At 41.1% G+C, this 21,287-nt stretch overlaps 1 protein-coding gene across 19 annotated transcripts in view; it reads left to right on the top strand.

Moving 5' to 3' along the window:
- cyst (rho guanine nucleotide exchange factor 18 cysts) overlaps nt 1-21,287 on the top strand; it is a 223,300-nt gene that overhangs the window by 178,172 nt on the left and 23,841 nt on the right. For 18 of the 19 annotated variants that reach the window (XR_015316507.1, XM_086974227.1, XM_086974226.1 and 15 more), the window contains 7 exons: nt 2,636-2,748; nt 4,278-4,318; nt 6,949-7,023; nt 11,170-11,416; nt 17,626-17,677; nt 17,821-17,873; nt 18,097-18,282. Coding sequence is in view for 18 of the 19 variants with exons in the window: in XM_086974227.1 (XP_086830353.1) it covers nt 2,636-2,748; nt 4,278-4,318; nt 6,949-7,023; nt 11,170-11,416; nt 17,626-17,677; nt 17,821-17,873; nt 18,097-18,282 (767 nt within the window). In the remaining variant the exon portion in view is untranslated. The remainder of the gene's footprint in view (nt 1-2,635; nt 2,749-4,277; nt 4,319-6,948; nt 7,024-11,169; nt 11,417-17,625; nt 17,678-17,820; nt 17,874-18,096; nt 18,283-21,287) is intronic. The other variant, XM_086974228.1, reaches the window with a different exon arrangement.

Here is a 21,287-nt window from a genome sequence, read left to right on the forward strand (position 1 = left end):
AGACGCGCGTATAGCAATCTGATTTTAAAGTTACATCGTCTCTCAGCAATTGGCAGGTATCCAAATCTATACAAATATCCCCCTGGATTTCAAAAGGTTCGCTCAGTCTCGACGAGATAGCTTCATTCATAATCTCGATTAGTTGTACTAGCCGGCTCAATACGTTCAATAGCTCGACGCTGCTCAAGGCGCGACGCATATTTGTGATGCCTCAGATATTTTACCATTATAGTTTTGTCAAGAGTATATAAACCCGATTACCTTTCCCAGTCCTTTTACAGTTACTTTCATAAGCCGTAAGTTGGTATCGATCGAAAGCCATCGATGGCGTTATTGGCTGTTTTTAAAATTTCCAATTTTCTCGTGCTCTCAGCAAATTCGCTGTTAAACCTGCACTTCCCAGGGTTGGCTGCCTTATGCGTTTGTTACGCTTTAGACAGAGTTCTTTGTTATAGCATAGAACTGACACAGGCAAATGGTGTCGCGGTGACGCCTTGCATCTGTCATTACCTATTCGTTGTCATACGGCGGAAAGAAGACGCTGACACCTGAGTCACACTTAGGCCATTATCGGCTACACCTTGACAACGGCAACAACGGGGAAGAGATATAGTTGAATACGTGAAAATCGTCGATCTTGGGGGATTACAGAGTGACTAAACTGAATTGAAAGAGGAAAATGCAAGTTAATTCCTTGTCGCCAATTTTTTGATCCCCTCTAATCCCTTCCCAAGTAACTTTCAGCGTATTGACATTTTAACTGGCGTAAGTAATTGGTTTTACTCGAAGCTACTGCTCAAGCAACAATGAGCAATTGTGGTATAAACAGAATTTGTATAATGGAAAACTTGTTCTTTGTTCAGGCGTTATAACGGATTTTTGGCCATTATCGGCCCAGAGAGTCGGGGTCAATGGACGTCAGCTGCTCTATCCGTACTTGGAACTGAAAATGTTTGTATATGCTGATGATTACTGGTGGCCTTTGAATAAGTGAAACGCAAGTCAGATGATCGCGTAGTGCGTACGTACTAAAGCCGGTCGTATATAGTTCTGATGAAAAGGAGATTAGCAAAAATGATTACCTGAAACTTTTTTTTTTAAGTTTCACGAGTAGCTAAATCGAAGAGGACAGATTAAGACGGGACCACCACAGCCGTCAAGATAGTTCAGATATACGAAACTAATGCCGTAATTGGCTTAATTTAATCCATCTGTGTAGCCGGACATAAACGGAGGGAAACGGAATAATTTCGAAAAAAGACCAGCTCGCATTATGTAACGCTTCGTTCCGTATCCTGTACACTCTACGTACGGCGAGATAGGCGCACGAAACTAGAGACGCTACAAGTCGAAAGTATAATTGGCAGAAATTAAATTTCTTTGAGCCAAATCGTTACGTTGATGCATGCCTATTTCAGTGTCTAGCCTAGGCAATATGAAGGCGCTTAGTGTGACGACCAATTTGAGGCAGGCGAACCTCCACCCTTATCGATTCACAGAATGACGTCACTCATGAATGTCGTCCCTACAGCAGCATGGCACTGCTAGTGATTATGTCTCGAAAACAAATGCTTCTCTAGAGTAAACTGCTACAGCAAATGGTGGGCCGTAAGGTCAGGAAATAAAGTAGAAACCCGCGCCGAGTTAAATTAGACGATAACCTCCACGAACGTCACTGGGGCTCGGAAACTAGACAATGCACCCTCAAAGGGTCCTCTGCATTTGGGATTTTTCTTCTGTTCAGGAACAAGCGGAAACTGGCGCAGACGAAGATGATTATAGCGTCATTCTCGCTCTTGAACTTGCTGCTTTGGAAACCGTTTCGGTGAAGTGGAAAGTGGGAGTGAGTTACTTGGTGGGAGTAGAAGACTTAAAAAGGCTCGAGCGCAGCCACTGGGGCGCTCGTTTAATTCTTAGATGTTTCGGTGAAAGGAAAAGTCATGGGGGCCACTGTCGTGCCCTCCCCCGTCGTTACTGTTGGCAATGTCTTTCGATTCGTGTGTTTGTTGTTGTTCTGCTGTGGCTGCGATTTCTGCGTACAGGATGTATTATGCAGATCACGAAAAGGGGTTACGGATACGAACAAGTTGCATACATTTTATGTAAATATAAAAGCTCAAGGGAAAGGGCGGACGAATGGAAGATTTATCTGTGTACGAAACAGAAGAGATTAGCTAGATACGTATTGACTGTAAGCGAGCTTGAACTACATATTGTGGCCGGAATCGATTGCATGTCTATATTGAGGATTCACGGTAGATAAAAGTAAAAGGAAAAAAAAAGGAGACAAACACTCGCAGCTTACTAGATTAGACGCAGCAACTGCGAGATAATATCTTAAATTGATTTCGAATACCCTAGTCGATAGCCGTAATCTCGAACTCTTGTTCTTCATATAGCCTCATAAGAAATACCTCTACGTGTCCACTGAAGTCTACACGCGTATCTGTGAGACGTTCCGAAATAATCAGGTAGCCATGCGAATTGATAGAGACGTCGCGAAAACATGCGCAATGGTGAAACGTTAGTGCGAAAAACATGCATGTGAAAATTTGGTAGGACGAACACATTGTTTCAATGAGTATACAAGTATTTGAGTATGTGTTCCTATTTTATACGTTGTTTTCAATTACAGCTTTGAAGTCCAGTGCGTCGGGTTTAGGAAGTAAAGATCGTAAGCTGCAGCAGCCACAAGCAAGCAGCACCTTCTCTCGGAGTAATATCATACAGAATGTACAGACACTGCAGGTACACCATTTTCTCTAGATATGACTACTTACAATAGTGACTAATGACAGCTCACTCTGACGGATTGTGTTCTGTCTTAAGTAATCGCTTCGAACAGGCACAGATCTAGGCAAACGCATGAAAGGACATACGTAGTTCATATGACGACTGAGTCACAAATCTGCCTGCTTGTCTTGGACTAGGGAAATCCCTTGATTTAATCTGTCAGCATTCCTTAAGTTGATTTTTCCAAAAAAATAACCATTAACCTATTGGAGAATCAGTTTCTCATACAGGAGGCCTTCACAAATCTTCTTATGTTAATGCGCAAAATTGCTAACAGGTACCTTTCCCTCAACCATCCCCGTGTTTAGGGCGCTCTACGTAAATTCAGTAGAGCCGAATATACGAAAAGGCTGGTATCACAGCTACGATTCACAACATACAACGATATACGGGATTTGTCTCAGTCACATCGCATCGAATCATTTTAGGGGTACTCATACCAATAAGCTACCCCCATGCTCATCTCCCCATAAGTCGGCAAACGAGAAAACAAGCTGGATGCCAATTAAAATCGACTGCGCCAGAAGTTTGTCATCACTGTGCGACCCCTATCTTAGATAGGAGAAGGCAGTTCAGAATCATTCCTGTGTGTCGAGAATTTCGTTAGGACCGGAGAAAATTTACCGCAGGCTGATTTTCGAAACTAGAATTTTGGAGCCGAAACCATTTAGCCCCCCCGCCTCCCAGGAGCAACTCCTGAACTAGTTTAGCAATGACTGTTCCGTTTTTCCCTCCGAAAAATAGAACAAAAGGATGGGGATGAGTGTTTCGTGGACTATCTTTTACAGATTATGGCGGCAATACTACGGGAGGAACTGGATTTATCTTTTTCAAAGACCTGGAAAATGTTCAAGTTAGGATAACGAGCCATTAGTGATAATCGAAAAATGCCAGACGGAAGCACTGGCTGACAGACCAGAAATGGTATTGATTTCTCTAAATCTATATTAGTATATGGTACCTGTACAGCTAAAGAATGATTGCCAGTTTTTTTTACTAAATGCGGCAACCATGAGACATTTGGTTTGCAGGCAACGTCTAAAGATGTCAATCAAAGCATGCATGTTTTGTTTAGCCTTCCCATGAAGCTCGCACAATAATCGTGTAGATGCGAGCCTATATATGCACAGAATATGCGCTCTTACATAACGTAACCTCCATTAATGCCCTATCGCCTGAATGCTTTGTTGTTCGATTCAAATCCGAAGGAGCTCAGGCTCAGCGCTAACATATTATTCCTACGAATAGACACAACTATAATTTGAACGAAGCAAATGTTGTATTGAACTCCTCTATTTTTATGGAACTCGTGAGAGAAAACAGATTTCCGAGTTACTACGGGCCGCATCTCTGCGGTATTGATACAAATGTGAAAACAAACATATATGAAACTGTCCTATTTTTTCGTGGCATAGGCTATATGTTTCTATTAAACAGCGATAATTCCCTACACTTACACTCGTTTGCTGTGGTTTCCTTTTCAGAACGACACCACAGGCGGTTCTAGCAAGGAATCGTCGCCAAGGTTAGGTTCAAGCTTAATCGTTTGAATTCGTACTACAATATGACAATAGAGATCTTCTGACTTACGAAATACACGAACTGATAGCTATATCTATATATAATGATACTGAATATGAAACGTCACGATAAATAGGTTAGTATTACTTGTAGACCTTGGGGCAGGACCAGCAGTGAACAACAAAACGCCATAGTCACTATTACTCGTATGTGAAGCTTGTGCCAGTGGCACATTAAATTTAACCGAATGTGTAATTGTCCGAACTTTTGTATATATATATATATATATATATATATATATACATACACGGAAGCAACGGCAACTGTCAGAGGAAAATAGTCCTCTAATTTATGTGGTGGCTAGTCGGAGATATGCGGACTACGAACGGATCTTGGGATTGGCAATGGAACCATGCAGTCTCGCTGAGGATAAGTTCGGCGTTTAGGTCGGACGGTCCCATTTGGGCAGCTGTTATAGAATATGCTAGTCTGCCGAAAAAGAAATCCGTAGCATTCCTATTTCCCCTCTACATAAGCCAATTACACTTTAACGGGAGGTATGATAGCGCGCATGAGGTAAGGACAAAGGAAAGACATTGATGAACCTTTACGTTAGCACAAGAAGCGTATGGTGCAAATGGCCGACGGAACAAACGCTCTACCCCGCAATTACCGAAAAACGAGCACCTTACACAGGGGCTGATGCTTACCTATCATAAGGCATCCGCGTACTTGTGTAACATCTAAGAAAACTGGCTACTTCCATTTTTCATAATCACCGCCAGCGCTTTTCATTCGAGCTATAACCGGTATAGTCAGCTGTATGTGTTGTGGACACACTTTTTCTCTCTACCGAAAGCTGCACGGCCACTCCTAGAGATCCTAGCTACATGCAACAGTCGCCTGAGTATAATAATCGATTGCCATACTGATGTCTTCGTACGTGCTAGGTTTTGGTGCTAAGGAACTTGAATGTAATAAACCTACGCTGTTCTACGATAGCCGTTGCCGAATGCGAATTAAACTAACACAGGGTCTGGCAAAGATTACGATACAATAACGAAGCCATATCGGAACAATGGCTAATTAAACAAATTCAAGCCTCATTCGAAATGCTGCCGATACCCTTTCTGTACATATGTACATGCTGTTTGTTACAAAGCAGCTAATTCCCTGTACAAAGCGAAAAGCTAGCATTGCAAGCCTGAGTTTTATAACCGATTGTGCACTTTGCAGTGCTGGTTCATGCTGTGACGAACCCATAATATAGCGATTATCTTATTTGTCGCCTTAAAGACGGAAATCGTATGTTTCAATATGTCCGTTGATTTCCTATTAGTATTGGCAATCGGCACACATGGCCTGATCTATTTAAAGCTCAAAAACGTATAATAGAAGTAAAAAAAACAAAAAGATTATTGTAAGCTTAAAAAGCAAGCAGAGCTTTTATTGCACACGTTTTAGTATTTTCCGCTTAAACAAACTCTTAAGCGTTTAACTGGCCAGCCACTGCCCTAAATCAATGTGATCAATATTTCCAATAATTAGTACATCGACAGATTTATATATAATATATATATAACCAAAAAAACCGACTATATATAACCAAAAAAAATATTCGCGAAAGTTTAGTAGATCACTTAAACGATCATCTCGATTTGCTCTAGCTAACTCCGAGTTGCTTACCATTCTCATAAAACATACAATGCAAAATCGGCCTAATTGCCAATAGATCTTCAACAAACTTTTTCAATGTGAAATCACTAGTATATGTTACGTTACAACACTTTACCATAAATGATCAGGTCTCTTTCAGTAACATGGGCAGTCCAAGGCGAAGGTCTGCTTTACTTTACATGGCGGCCATTTTTTTTTATATAGAAATTTGATTTGAGCACACTTGACAACGCGATAAGTAGAAACACCAATGTAGGGTAACACATAGGGCCAGCTGCATCTAGCTATATTCCAGTCTTAGGATAATTTTTACTCAGTTCATTACTACCAGTAAAAGTTCGCCAGTAGACAGAAAAATGCCTGCTTTTATTTAATTTGCCACTGATAATCGAAGTAAGATGCCTTCTTGAGGTGCTCATTATGCCATCGAATTTCCAATCCATTGAGCAACGAGGCCGTATAGTAATTCAGAGTTTACTCTTCTTATACGATTAGTGAGCCAATTTGCCCGACAAGAACTCGTACGACTCACCACAAAATGTCGCCATTTTTTTCTACTTGCTGTTCGTTAGTGAAAATGTCCATAGGTCGTCGAGTTACTTCACTCCGTGCTTACTGAATGCCAAAAAAAGATCTCAAAGAAATTGAACGATGCGTGGGTTTTGAGTACGTGTGACGTCCAGTGAAGGCTTCTCTACCATTCATCATCACTGGATGGTGGCGAGCAGTAGTATATTGACGAATTAGCAGTGAATTAAATGATGAAATTATATCATTGTTTTGTTTCAAGTTTTGCCTTAAATGCAGAAAGCTATGCAAGACACTTCCGCAAGCAAACGCGGCGATACACGTCTCTACTTATCTATAAACCGGACAAAAATTTGACACCTTAAAAGAAAACGTTATCGAGATCATTAACCACAAACATACTAAATTTACTAATCGGGTCGCTTTTAGTTCGACTCGAAAGCCCCACGCCCCCAGTGGGGGTTACTCTCAGTGGAGGCGGGTGGCCACAAAACTTGGGGTCAAGTAAGTAGCTATCGACCGAAACCGTTATCCGAATCTCTTGAACCGGAATGATCGAACGACAAAACGACAAACGAGGCAGTGAATGTTTGCCGACTGATGGCCTTATCTGAAACTTACTTACTGTTCATGTAGAAGCCGTTCCACCTGCGTTCTGCCAGCTAACCTCTGACTAATACTATCATTAGAATCATTGTTAAATGCTATTACGGCTTAGTTTACCTGTAAAACATACGATGGACCGAGGCAGGAGGTCAACAAACATTTGACGTCTCGTTAAGGCTGCATCTGAACTTGCCGCTATCCCACAACCATTATGCTAGTTGCCCCACAATCCTCAGCAATGCAATCTACCAATACCTGATATCACTGATGCCCTCATGTCCACGAATACCAGCACCATTTCTCGTACAATTTCACACCATTTTCAAAGTTATATTTGAAAAAAGGAGATGATCACTTGCGAAACTTGTACTTTATGCAACTGTCTTTTTTTATGGTGGGCGTATAGAACTTACTGATTGCTTATCGCTTATCAGGTATGCACATGATAAATTATTTGTAGCCTATGCGTCTACTGTAGTTAAATACGTCATTGTAAACCTTTGTCTACCGTGTTAACATGTCTATTCTTTGCGGTCGTAATATAATTCGCCAGAAAATTTGCATTGTTGTTAGTAGAATGAAATACGTTGTATTTCTGTTAGACTTTCATATTGTATTGTGGAGTTGTTGTCACTTTTGACGGCACTGTGTCCTGATATACTGGCTCCCTTACTTACGAATGTGAGCATCGATTGCCGTCGATACTTAATAGGAAGTGATGGACCGATGACAGTCAAGCCGGTTCGAATTCATTTAGAGTAGATACGCTCTCTTCCAATATTTCTTTCCAGTCTCGTTCTCCCTGTCCAACTGTCATTTAAGCGGCTTGTTCAGCCGAAATGGGCTTGAGTCTGCCATCAGTCTCATTGCTTCCTCCAGCCTTTCTTCGAGAGAAAGATTTCATTAGCCGTTGGTCCGAGCCGCCTGAGCGCCTGACGAACAGTAATAGATCGTTGTGTTAGTTGCTTCAGATCACTTATTCACAACTTACCTCCATTGCTGCCTGTCACTTACTTCGCCTCTCTTCATCCAATGATTTTGTCTGCGGCCTCATTTCTAAACGCCAGCCAATTTCATGTAGACGTATGGAAAGACTCTTCGTCAGTATACATTTTCCGTGACAGTTTCCTCTCTCTGCTATCCTCATTTAATTTTTCGTCGTAAAACGCATGTGATGCTATAAAATTATGATAGCACTACTAGATAAACGATAACTCCTCTAATTATTAAAATCTTATCGCTGCAAATAAAGCGAGAGAGGAGAGAGAGAGAGAGAGAGAGAGAGAAAGAGAGGGAGGGAGTCAAAATTATCGTTACACGTGCCCCTATCAGGGCTCGTGTGTTGAGCTTCCTGAAAGGCCAGAGCAAAATACGTTCAATTGATTCTACGGGCAGTATCATTTGTTCTCCCTGTCGGGGGTGTCGGACTGTGCTCAGTTGTGCTCGAAATCAGTCAGTCAAAAAATGCATATAGTTCAGTTATTATCTGATTGGGTAGGTGCTCTGTTTCTACGCCATCAAATGTCAACTGGTTTTAATAAATTAAGTTTTCACTTTAAAAATGTGAGAACTTGGTTAATGTCAGTTACACACCTCCAATGACAGATGTACCATTGCTCTACAACACGAACCCAAACGTAGTCTTAGAGATAACTAAGGTAATAGCGGTTTCTCTACGATTCTACTTTTTTCATAGCAACTGCAAACAACTATAATAATCTTCAACTCTAGATCTATCTCAATAATCTTCAATGTGAATTTTCTTGCAAAAAAAATACAATAGCATAATAAAGTTAGCACACAGCGTTGATCAGCCAAGCGATTCGTGTTACATCGAACGTACTTTATTCATTCATACACGTTGATTGATTTTTCACACTTCGATATGAAAAACACGTGTGTGTGTGTGTGTGTGTGTGTGTATACATCATCAGTTATCCCTACGCGTAGGTCCTTCGTAGTCATGGGTTACGCGTTCCTATTCCTCACCAGTTGTGCTTCCAGATGCCGCTTATATCCTAAGTTACGAACTTACGATCATTTTCTATGTATATACGTGTTATTCTTGTCAGTTAACCACGATATTCTCAAGTTCGTCACGCACAGTTTAGTTATATTTTATCTTTCAATTGCCCGTTTCTCGGCGTAAGTTCTTCGTTCTGTCCGTGGCAATAAAGCTATACACAATCGATGTGCTGTGTTTTCCGCTCAAAATCATATTCTCTAATATATATATTGTTTTTTTTTTTTTTTTTTTATCAGATATATATCTGATAAAAAAGAAATGTATATGTATATAGGGTCCGTTTTTGACTGGTTACACTGACTGGGCATCTGTATGTCTCTCTCTATGAGCTCCGATCGCCCATAAATGAAAGGTGATCATTTGTCCATTAAAAAACTCTTTTTCCTACCTCAGATGCCAACTTTCGTGCTCGTTATATATGTACATCAATTGTTGCTCTTTTGAATCCATCGACGCAATAGGAACTGTCGGCCCTGTTCTATCGACGCTAGCCTAAAACAACTCACTATCTTGCCATGATTGAATATCTATTACATTGTTTGTCACTTCGATTATGACAGATACTACGACACTGGCACCAATAGCCGCTAGCTTTTGGACGAACGCCTTCATAGTCTTTGAACCGGCATCTGAAACATAATAGACCTCTCGTTAAACGCACGAATGGTTATCACGTCTTCCTATAAAAGCCCGCCATCTTTAAAAATATCAAAAATAACAGGAACAGTCTTTCTACTCGACTTTATTTGATATATATTTGTTCCGATCAACTAAACGGGCATGTGGTCGTTAGAAATTTCATCATAGCTATGACATGGATATTTATAGAGCGTAGTAAAAAATTCAGTTGGGTTGGCATTTAGGTTTTATTCTCACTTTTTGGTATAATAAAATCTAGTGCAATACCTCCCCAAAACAAGGCTGTTCATTGTTAAGGCTGCGCAAAAAAACCGTGCCCAGAGAACGGCGATAACAGGTGGGATTTCAGCGTTACACGCTAAGTGAACGTGTTTCCTCGAATTTATTTCAACTCATGGGGCATAACTTAAATTGCCCACAATCTGAAGCACGCAAATTTACATGCTTCATCTATATAGACACATATACACATTTCTTGCACAGTTCTTCGCGTACCTGAATTCCCTAGAACAATGTCTCAACAAACACTGATTTTCTCCAATGTAGAATTTGCACAATTCACTAACACCCCCATGTGTCATCAATGAATTTGTCTCTTGTAGGGACATTGATTTTATTTATAAAAACATGTCTACAATAACCATTTCTGTATTTTTTTTATGTAGCAAATAGATGATATATAGTTTTTATTAATTGTCGTGACGCATGCATGTACGGTCGTACTAAGCAGGCTGGATTTTTTTCTCATTTTTTTTTTCGTTTTTTTTTTTTTTTGTTATTCGACGATGCTAGCTAGCATCCACTCAATAAGCTGTCGGTTCATGTTATTAGATGTATATCACCTACATTGATAACCATGGTCTTATTTGTATTAGAATAGCGGTAGTGGAACATTATGTAAGTAGACTTGCTCCAGAATGGTCGTCAACATGTGGTGCACTCAGACGGCCAAATGTAACGCCACAACGCTTAGCTGATTGATACGTATGTTTAATCGTTTCGTTGCGTTGTCCCTATAGGTAGAATGTTTTACCCCATTTCATCGTGTATTATTGACTGATTGATCTGACCGATATGAACTCTGTTCATTCAACTGCGCATGAGTTGCGCGATCGCAACTGAGGGCCTGCTGAAGGCTCAGCCTGTGAAACAACCTTATTATGATACTCTTTATATTATGTGACTGAAAATTATGACTATGGCTTGCTGCTCTCGTAATAGAAATGAATCTTATCGTCCCTTCAGGATGTGAATGAAGCGCAGGGTCGATAACGACAAAACGTATCCGATGTAATTGGTGGCTAGCTTGCGTATCATATTATTATAATGATGAAAAACAGTTCAATGAAGACTTTAATTGAAACCTATCTGTCAATTAGTTCTGCGGCGAAAGGCAGTGGCACAACGGGAGAAGAGCTGGACTCGCCGCATGGACCGCATGGAGCGGATATGGCGGAATTGTATGCTGGGTCTCTGAATTTCCATGAGCCGGGTTCAGCCTCGATGGAATCGCTCGACTCTGGTAGCCAGGCGTTAGAGGAACTCATTGGAAGGGATCTCGATGATCCGATACTGCGACTACTTGATGACGAACCATCCCAATGGAGTGTCACCGTTGACAAAAAGGTAAGGTACATAGAAACGAAGTCCAGCTATAACTATACTATTAACGACTCGCCACCTACATCAGAGTTGACTTATCGAGGTTTTCATTGATATAGATTTCATCAAATTCAGTCCATATATGTGACTTCACATCGATGTTCCTTGGCCTAATCTCTGCCGGTTCTACCGGTTGTAAACGCTAGCAGTGTTGTGTAGCCGATACTTGCGCAACAAAGGGAACACGGATAGTAAATGAATAGGCCGATAGATTTTTATCAAAAGTATACTCCTATGTGAATGGCCATGATCTTAGAACTCCTAGTCAGTATCTATTTTTTAGTGAATTTAGATTCAGTTATATTAGTGTAAAGAAACAAGGTCCACGGCGACGCATCCGACTTGTTCTGTGTACGATGCGCACATAAGCGTGATTCAGCATTCGACACCGAATGAGCCCCGGTCAACGTACGAGCTAATACGAGCCATCACCGTTAGAGACGAATAGGCCGCATTACGTAGGTACTGAAGCAAGGGAGCCGCGGAAGAACGTGATCTACCCATTGATAGCGCACGCTTTCGCTAGATATAAACGACAAGACCAAAATCTCGTGTACGGAGATGCAGTATGACTGCACAAAAAATCATTTACATTGGGCGGATTGCCGTCGTGGTTTCGCTTAGGCATAATAGAATTACTACCCCAACTCGATGCGGATACACTCCGTTGCTGTTGCAAAAGCGTCTATCTGAGATTTATGCTACAATACATGACTGCAGACAGAACGCCACAAAGTAATAAGTACTAGTGTGCCTTCATTGAAATTGGGCGCATATATATATAATCGTAAGGAAGCGATCTTACAAGAACTTTTCCATTAGCGAACAAACGTAATACTTTAAATAGCTGATGAAGTTTCCTTACTATATGTTATGTACAAATCATTTCTGTACGAAGCTGGGTACGTGCAAGTTTTCATGCACACATACACACAGTTCAAAAGTGACCTGTAGATTTAGACCCGAGAAAAGACATTTGTATTATAGTCCAAAGTAGATTAGCAGCGATTAACATGATGTTTCGAGTTTTACGTCCGCCAGACAGGCGGCTGGCTAGCTTTCAGTCTGGTGAAACGAAGTCTGTCAGTCTGTTTCCGCGTTCGAACCTAGCCCATAGCGTTTCCCTTAGGGAGTAGGCAAATACGTTATTCACTGAGTGATTCCCGGGCAAATAGAGAATGTCAGTCACTTAGCTATTTCAACCGAAACGTATGGCGACACTGCAATGGGCGGGGCACCAACGAGACAGACGGCAGCGTGCCGCAGCTCATTGGTCAGACTACCGCTGTTCCGTTAGGTAATGGCGATCAGTTAGTTTATTCTGCCTCTTTTATATGGGTTTCAAATAAATAACCAATGTTTGTATAGCTTGCTTGTTCTAGACTGTACGAAACCTTGTAAAGATGTAGGCGGCAATCTGATTGGATGTTCCGAAATTTTGACTTCTATCACATTTCAATATACCGTTAGTGCGCATACAAGTAAAGGATTTACTATTAATTCGAACCAAATAAGAGCTAAAGGAATCGTAGCTATTGCATTCTGGGATTTTTACTCACTCTGATAACTTGTTGACCCTTCGTTTAGTGGCCTATAATGTCGGCTGAGTGTCTGTAACATTTCTCACGAAATAGGCATCGTATGATAGCTTTCCTAATGTCTAGGTCAATTCTGCGTCTCAGACGCCTAGAAAAGCCAAGAATAAATGGGAAGCGGCACGGTTCACGGTGAACTTTCCCGTCCGCCTCACTTCCTTAGCCATTTGAAACGTATATTCAAATATGTCTCCTGTTGTTTTCTTTTCAATTAGCTGCGTTGCTCTGTTATGTATCTTAGCTTCGTCGTGCGACCATATCTACCGCCTTCATATTGAAACCACGGAACACCATCGACGAATCCAGCCATCAACGAGCTCAAAAGCATTGGCGATTTATACAGACTGACTCCGCGTCCGTCAATGTAGCACTTGTAACAGGTTTCGCGTCTAGATACAGAGTACGGCACTTAGATTGGGAGCTTTCTCATGCGTAGTTTCTAAAACAATCTAAATAAAAATAGATGTTTTAACAATTTTTTTATACGTGCAAAAAGTTCCGTTTCTACCGTCGAAGCGTTTATCCAATTTAACTTCCATTCATGGCGCTTAGAACTTCACTGGAGTCGGCTCATTTCGAATGTTTTCTTTGTAAATATGCAAACACCTTGTTGGCAGCTTAAATGGGCAACTCGACGTTGCCCTATCGAGACTTCTCGGTCAGTAATGCCTTATATATATCTGACAGGTTCAAATATGGGCTGCCGATTTATAAGCCGATCAAAGCCCCGCATTAACCGGCTTATAAACCTCTTCGTTTCAAAACGCATAAGTTTTGCAGCTTTATGCGATGACACATCACTTCGTGGTTGAAAAATCCAGCTAAACTTCTTTAATATTGCATCTTCTTTCTGAAAAAGTGCTCAGGAGACCAAACTGAGAACATGAATTTTCGTCGGAAATCTGCTTTTATCTAAAATAGACGGGCCCCTTTGGTTGTACGCAAACCGGTCATAATTTCTGGAACGTATTCTTGAAAACGACAAAAAATAAATTTTCGGCACGGAAGAATTAAAAACGGCCTGCTTCATTCTTAAGGTAACTGAATAGAAAACAGTATCGTTGAAATGTTTTATCGTCCTCAGGGAGTATCTGTTGGGCTTACAACATATAACATGTACATTTACATCAGATTTCTCACCCAAACATTATCAGAAATGTAATTCTGGTTTGCAGCGATTAACTTGGGTCTGCACTGTTTTTTTTTTTCTCTACTGTGGATATTTTATTGTTGTGCTAGGACCGGTTTCTACTTGTTTTGCAAGCGCACACTTATTTCCAACATAGACACTGTCTATCTAGGAGTATCTGATAAGTTCATTATCTTGGACCTATACCAAGATTTGTACTGCGCCTGGGAATAGGACAATTGCTAACTTTCGCTTAACTTCCAATGCGCTGTTGTTTGACACATTCGATTTTATCATTTGGTTGTAAAAAAATTGGCTCTCTAAGTTACGGGTAGTAGCAGATGAGCGTATTCCCGTTGTGTCACAGTTTCACCCAGTTAAGTGCTGTACCGTATATGTAAAATGTGATGCTTGCAAGTTAGGCAAGACTGCTTGTTGTAACGGACATATGCTTATCCGCTACTCCTGGCATCATCCGAAAGCTAGTAGAGTTTTTCCAAAGCAAAACAAGGAACTTGGCGAAAAGCAATGCGTTATATCCGGAATGTGGCCGAAACTCAGCTAGTACTCAATCTTTACGCGCTGCTCGACCACCTCTGGCAAGATTTGTTATTCGAGTTCCCATACGGGTTCAGAAGAATTAAAGGAAGACATTCATGAAACAAATGAAATGATTCTCAATAGATTTTAAATCAAAAGAAACGGCGCAAAAAGTCATTTTTACTATAGCTAAGTGGTGCTATTGAAATTAGTAGCTATTTTAGATAGAAAAAAAAAACAACATCAATCACTGATTGGGGTCGACCAGACAAGCCTCAACAGTTAATCATTTCGGGACTGCGTTTTTGCATCTTTTGAATTTTCGAGCTGTATTAGTCTCTGATTAGTTTTCTGATCTTTGTTTTTTTATCAGGCTAAAATTTAGTAAACGTTTGATCGTATTTAATGTGTTTGAGCGACGTTTACATAACCTGTTCACATAACTTGATGACGCATGGCTAGTTCGAAAATGTTATTTGCAGATTAAAGAAGAACTATTTTATAAAGAGCTTATTGGTACTTCTGGACTCGAAAGTGTAATGGTGGTGGATGGTGATTGTGTTGAATAAACTATGACCGTTAAAACAAGAAAAATGCCCAATTTATCCTGCGTACTCTAATGTAACTACTTGCGCTACTCTCACGCCCATGGCCGGGTTTGAAAAAAAGCGTTGAAATACATTTCAGGTTGGCTTAAAGTTTTATGCTAATGGGATCTTGGGGGGCTGAGTAAGCCGTTCACACGAAACAAACGGCTGGACACCTACTGTTTGTCTCTAGTCGTCCGTCAACCATGTGAAAAAATTTGCTTGACTTTGACGGTCATAAAGGAAAAGCAGTGAACGAAACGAGTGGTCGGCGAACGGTGCCCCCTCCACGATAGCATATATGGCTGTACCGCAAGCCACACCAATTCGTTTTCTTCGCCATGTAAATTTAGTAGCCCCAGTTGTTAATCTGTTTTGTTAGCACAGATGAAATTTTAGCAGTAATCGAAGTATATCGCACAGTGTTATTTTTTGCTTTTAATTAATAAACTTTTGTTTTCCCTTGACTTTTCGCTATTCCACGAGCCCTATTTTCGAGCGACGTATGCAGGGTTGACATCTACGGAAAGCGCGAGGGCGCTAAACGCGAACATGGTTACGATGGCAGCGCCGACGCTGTACAGCGTCTGAAGGGCGGGCGGGAGTTTGGCGAGCGTCATCTGTCTTGTTGTTTAGGTCGAAAGATGTGTCCGAATTTTTCAGAAACTAGCCTTTGTTTTTAATAAGACACGAGTTGGCTTTTTACGTTGATGGCGGAATTCATGCATAAGCCACCTGCCACAGCGTTTGATATACCGCCAACCTAAGCATTCTTCTCTGTGTGTTCTTTTGTTTATAGTACTGATGGCGATAGGTATTTTAAACGTTATACATATATAATATTTCTTAGCATTTGTCATTTAGATCATTTAGAAGAGAAAGTATGCGCTGATTAGGGAATGCAGAGCTGGGAACAAGACGGGTCATTCGCGACCATGGCGTAACAGACAAACCATGAGTTCGGATTTATGATATAGCAATTAGCAGTATGAACGATATAGCAGTATTGAATGTTTCTGAGTAAATGTATTGGGTTTATTTTTGTGAATAAGCTTTACGCGGACCAGAGTTGACGATGGACTAACAAAAACGGTTCATGAAAATACTTTTTTTTCTATACTTTCACCCAGTTGAGATACTTCGAATATAAACTGTATGAGGTGTAATTCCAATAGGTCGTGTCACATACATTTTCCTCAAACAAAATTGCACGCACAAATACTTTATAATAAATACAGCCTGAATTGCGCTTCTTACTGTTATTACCATTACTAGAAAGCCCATTTGGTAATATGTCGAAATTTGAGCTGATAGCTAAGTGCCTATTAAAAACAACGCCCGATTGATGGCCGTTGATGAAATGAGTTGACTGATATAGACATTGGATCAATCAACGAAACGTATAGCAGTTTTGGCTGTGTGATCAAATGTGGGCTTTAAAAGCGTAAAACCCAACAGTCACGTTTTCCGTAGCGTGTCGTGCGGCTGTGCACAGATCCTACTACATTTTCGTCGTGCGTCGGGCACCCTGCTCGCCTGCGAACTTGCCTAGTTCTTGTACAAATATGCGATTTCAATATATAAGCAACGTTCGCCAGTCGGTTCATGTCGATATCATTGATCTGTTCCAACATGCGCCGTTCCCTGCCTAAGGGACGTTCGATACCAAGCTAACTTCTCAACACTAGCTCCAACTGCGTCACACAAGCGCGTTTTTCTAAGCTGGTCGTGTGTCAAGCTAATAATCTTAACCGAATTAAAACGTAGGTCGCGGAAACGCTAAAAGCGGCAGTGGACGCGATTGATATACGACGTTTTCTGTGACGCTGTGGCTAAATGGAAAAACGTGTAAATTTTATCCAAATGTCGTTGTAATATATTTAGAAGCAGGCGCCTCTACCGCTTCTCGTATCATATGGACTATGCGGCGCACTACTGGCTGCCCATTTCGCCAGCTAACCGATATCATCGGCCACAAAGCGAAGTTCGCTACAAAATAGTAAAATTCAATGGGCTTAGGATTTGTAGATATAGGGTAAAAGGTGCTAGATTGGATTGAAGTCCGTAATAGTTTATCCGTAATGTTACTTAATATGACATTAGATTGGGTAGATAGATGTAGAATCTCATTTTGTATCATCCAATTATATTTGGATATGAAGTACGCGCAACTATGCTAGGAGAATAGAGAAGTAGAATCAAAAGGAATTCATCAAGAAGATGGTAAGTGCTTTATTTACGTTTTATTATGAAAGTGTAGCGATAACGTGAAGGTATGATGGTAATCGGGTAGTTGTTATCACCTATTGAATTCAATTGCAGGTCGTCAAGAAACTGAAAGAGCGAGATGTCAAGCGACAGGAAGCTATATACGGTAGGGGCATTTGAAGCTTTTTTGATTGATATGCTCACATTGTTCCAACTCTGTCCGCCTTTCTAACTAGAAAAGGATCGCTGAAATGGCCAACAAAGTATCGGCAGAATACCGACCTAAACAAACTGCTTTTTCTATTTTAGAGCTCATCTTGACCGAAAAACATCACTGTGTCACCCTCAAGATAATGGAAAAGGTATAGAAAAAGATCACTGAGCCCCATATGGTTCCTACACGGCGAGATGAGTATATATATATATATATATATATATATATATATTGATTGCTGAAAGCTACTTCCGTGCTAGCTTTTTAGCGTTCTCCGTATTAGTATACTAAGATCCTTGCTTGACACTCGTGTAATATAAGCATTTTCTAAAAAGCTTATTGCCTCTGTCATATTGGTGTCAATCCGTTAGATCTACATGGATCGCATGTGTAACGAACTCCAGCTTCAACCAGAGATGGTGAATCGAATGTTTCCGCGTCTCGCTGAGCTTCTGTCGTTCCATTGTACGTTCCTCCTTTTGCTCAGGTCAAAGCAGGCACAGGCGAACCCCGACAACCAGACCATTGACACCATCGGGGACGTCCTGTTACAGATGGTAAACTAACGATCATTTTTTTTATCCTGCTTTCTTCAAATTTGTGATACGTCTGACCAAGCTTCTGCATTTCATATATTCTGTAAATGCTTGAATAATAGAGAGAATTTAGGTTTCGTGATACCTTTTGTAAGCTACAATTAAAACACTGCATGATTAGTCTGCTGAACGAAGCATTGCCATTATTATTACGAGCGCACTAACCCGTTTCGCAAGCGTCTTTCAAATATGAGTGAAATACTCTTCAGTTTTCATTAAATCTCTCTAGTGTTTTCATATCTGAAGAACGTGATTCGATATTTGCGATCTACGTCTTCAACGCAGCCTCTCCGTCGCGCTGTCTAAAGCTTATTTCGCCGTTTATCTGGTTACTGATGGTCTGCAGCTAAAGCCAGTCGGTTCATTAATATTTCTATTATCGTTGCTCCGTCGACGCTGGCGTCGCGATACAAATTTGTCCAAATAATACAAACTTCGTCCCTCCAAGCGTAATACTAACAGCTAGCCAGACTCCAAGTGTTTCGCTAAAATCGACTTGTTTTGCCTGATGTTTTTCTGAGCGCCGTGCTTACCTTAGCGGGCGGTTGTGCCCTATCTTATATAATACTTGGTAGGAAACGGTCTGCCGAATGGGCAAACGGGCGGGTCATTAAGATCTAACAGGAAGGCCGGCCCGCTGGAGACGACCACGTCAGCCGCAACAAAAGCAGAAACAGTAGTGGCAGTGAAATAGTACATAGGAATGATCATACCCAAACTAACAGGCATTCGGTCTGTTAGTAGTTTGGCTGTCGGCTGCAAATGGCCCTCACACATCTTATGCTCTGACCATTACTGAGGAAGCGGCTAGCGGCCATTGGAGAAGAGATAAAAAGTACAATGTAATAGGAATCGACGAAAAGTACTTCAATGCTACCGGCCACTAATTGACCAACAACTTGAGCTAATTGGAGTGGCCTGCGGCCCGATGCCCTGTTGTAGTTGACCTTATGATTGGGACTGCTTCAGCAGAGTACTGTCCTTGCATTAGGTGGTTTGGGCAGGAACAGCCTGAGAGGCAAATGTTGCCGGCACTCTACATTACACTTTGCTCATTTGCCCGATAGCCTGGAACAGATCGGAACACTGGAGTGTAATGTGGGCGTTCAGCAAGTGCTAAGATACCGGGAACGCCGCAGACATCAGTAGCAAGCGGCAGGGAAGGGAGGGATGGGCGGCACGTTCGGTGATCCGCAGTAATCGGTCATAAGGTGACGCAATCGTCGTTCTGTCTGTTTTCACCCCCACCTTGATAACCATAGACGAGGATTCACGAATCCTGCACATCGGCTTTTGAGAGAAACGTGGCACGGCAACCTTCGATGTGTTCTCTACTTGTTTGGTGGCCTTGCTTGCTCTCCAGTGGTTAGCCTTCGTCCGTGTTGGTTAGTGGAGGGGGAATCGTATGAGTTGAGCCAAATGACGTTCGCTTATGGTTATCACATTCGAGTCTTCTTTCCGTATTGCATCAGCATATAGTAACCAACAGAGGAGATACCGTCATGGCCAGTGAGATGCTTTCAACGCTTCACTGATGGTTGGAGCCTTTTCCGTTGAACAAGGCCGAAAAGAATGGGAAAAATATTGTCGTGACATTTTTGCTCTCATGTATCTTGAGAGAAATAAGACTGAGCTCTTTTTGCTCATTTCTGATGTGATTTCTGAGGTGTGACGCATCAGGTTGGGATATAATTTTCTCGGTCAGGTCGTTTCCCATAACCTGAAAGTAGGGAAAGACATAGCGTTGGTGACGACTTCAGATAGAAGCTCTAGAACGCCGTATTTGTGTGAATTCGTTATGTCCATTATATGGATTAGTCGAGATGCCGAATCAAAAATGCGAAAATTATTATAAGAAATAGACGACTTACCTTCTATTTATTTAAAGCAGCAAGTCAAATGGCTATTATTATTATGTATCAGATCGATTCGACAATACAAACATTTCGTCACTGAAAAAGCTGCATAGATATAATAGCTGCGTCGATTTGAATTTCATCAACTTACGCCAGACGGTCTATAATTTTCGACGGTCACAACAACTTTCTCGTCATAAAGCTATTGAAAAAAGTTTGTCACAGATGTGGCGGTATACCGCTGATAACTATATAAGCACCGAGGCCAAAGCAGCTTTGTTTATATAATGAGAGTCTGGTCAACGGTAAGAGGGTAACATAGGATCGCTTATCTACCTAAGTGAAGGAACAAAGCGAAACCTTGCCGAAGCAGCGATATTTAAAGCAAGCGGCGCCAGGGGAAAGGTTGATTTTGTTGGAATGCTCCATGGTCAATATCTGCATCTGTTACATCCGTTTCATTGACGGGAGAACTAGTAACTTAAACGGCGGTCGGGAGCAAAGGGTGACGAGTATTCCAAGAAACCATGTTCCAGTTAGGACACGAGTCAACCTTAGCCTTTCGTGCCAAGCCGTACTCCTTGACAGCTGCCATGTAAATTCAAATTGTATGGACGGTACTGCTGCGGGCTAATCCTATGTAGATCCAGAACAAATCCAAAAGTCAGTAACTCCAAGATCATTACTGATATACATAGGTGAAACTTTCATGAGATGGATTTACGTTTTAATGGGCAAAACATACAAGAAGAAGAACCTGCTTTAACTTCACACGAGAACCTCAGTGAGGATAGTGCCGACAGATGTTAAATATTCCATCCATTTTAATACTTCTAGTGCTGTTCAGCTCGAAGGTATGAAAGCGCTTATTTCTACATATAGTTCTAAAAGTAATTTTATGAAATTTTCTGTTTATAGTTTTAAGAGCGTATATGTCAGTAGTTTTTTAGTTGAAATAATTGTGCTCAGGGACTGCTTAGTTTTTGTTGACGAAATTCAGTGCTTCACTGACGCTAGCCTTAACGAACCAGTGAGGACGTACAGATACAATAGCTTTTCGTTAATTGAGTGATCCAAATCTGCGCATATTGCTATACACTTTGCAAGATT

This window comes from Varroa destructor, unplaced genomic scaffold (assembly GCF_002443255.2).
Source record: "Varroa destructor unplaced genomic scaffold, Vdes_3.0 BEIS01000007.1, whole genome shotgun sequence".
NCBI classification, from domain to species: Eukaryota; Metazoa; Arthropoda; class Arachnida; order Mesostigmata; family Varroidae; genus Varroa; species Varroa destructor.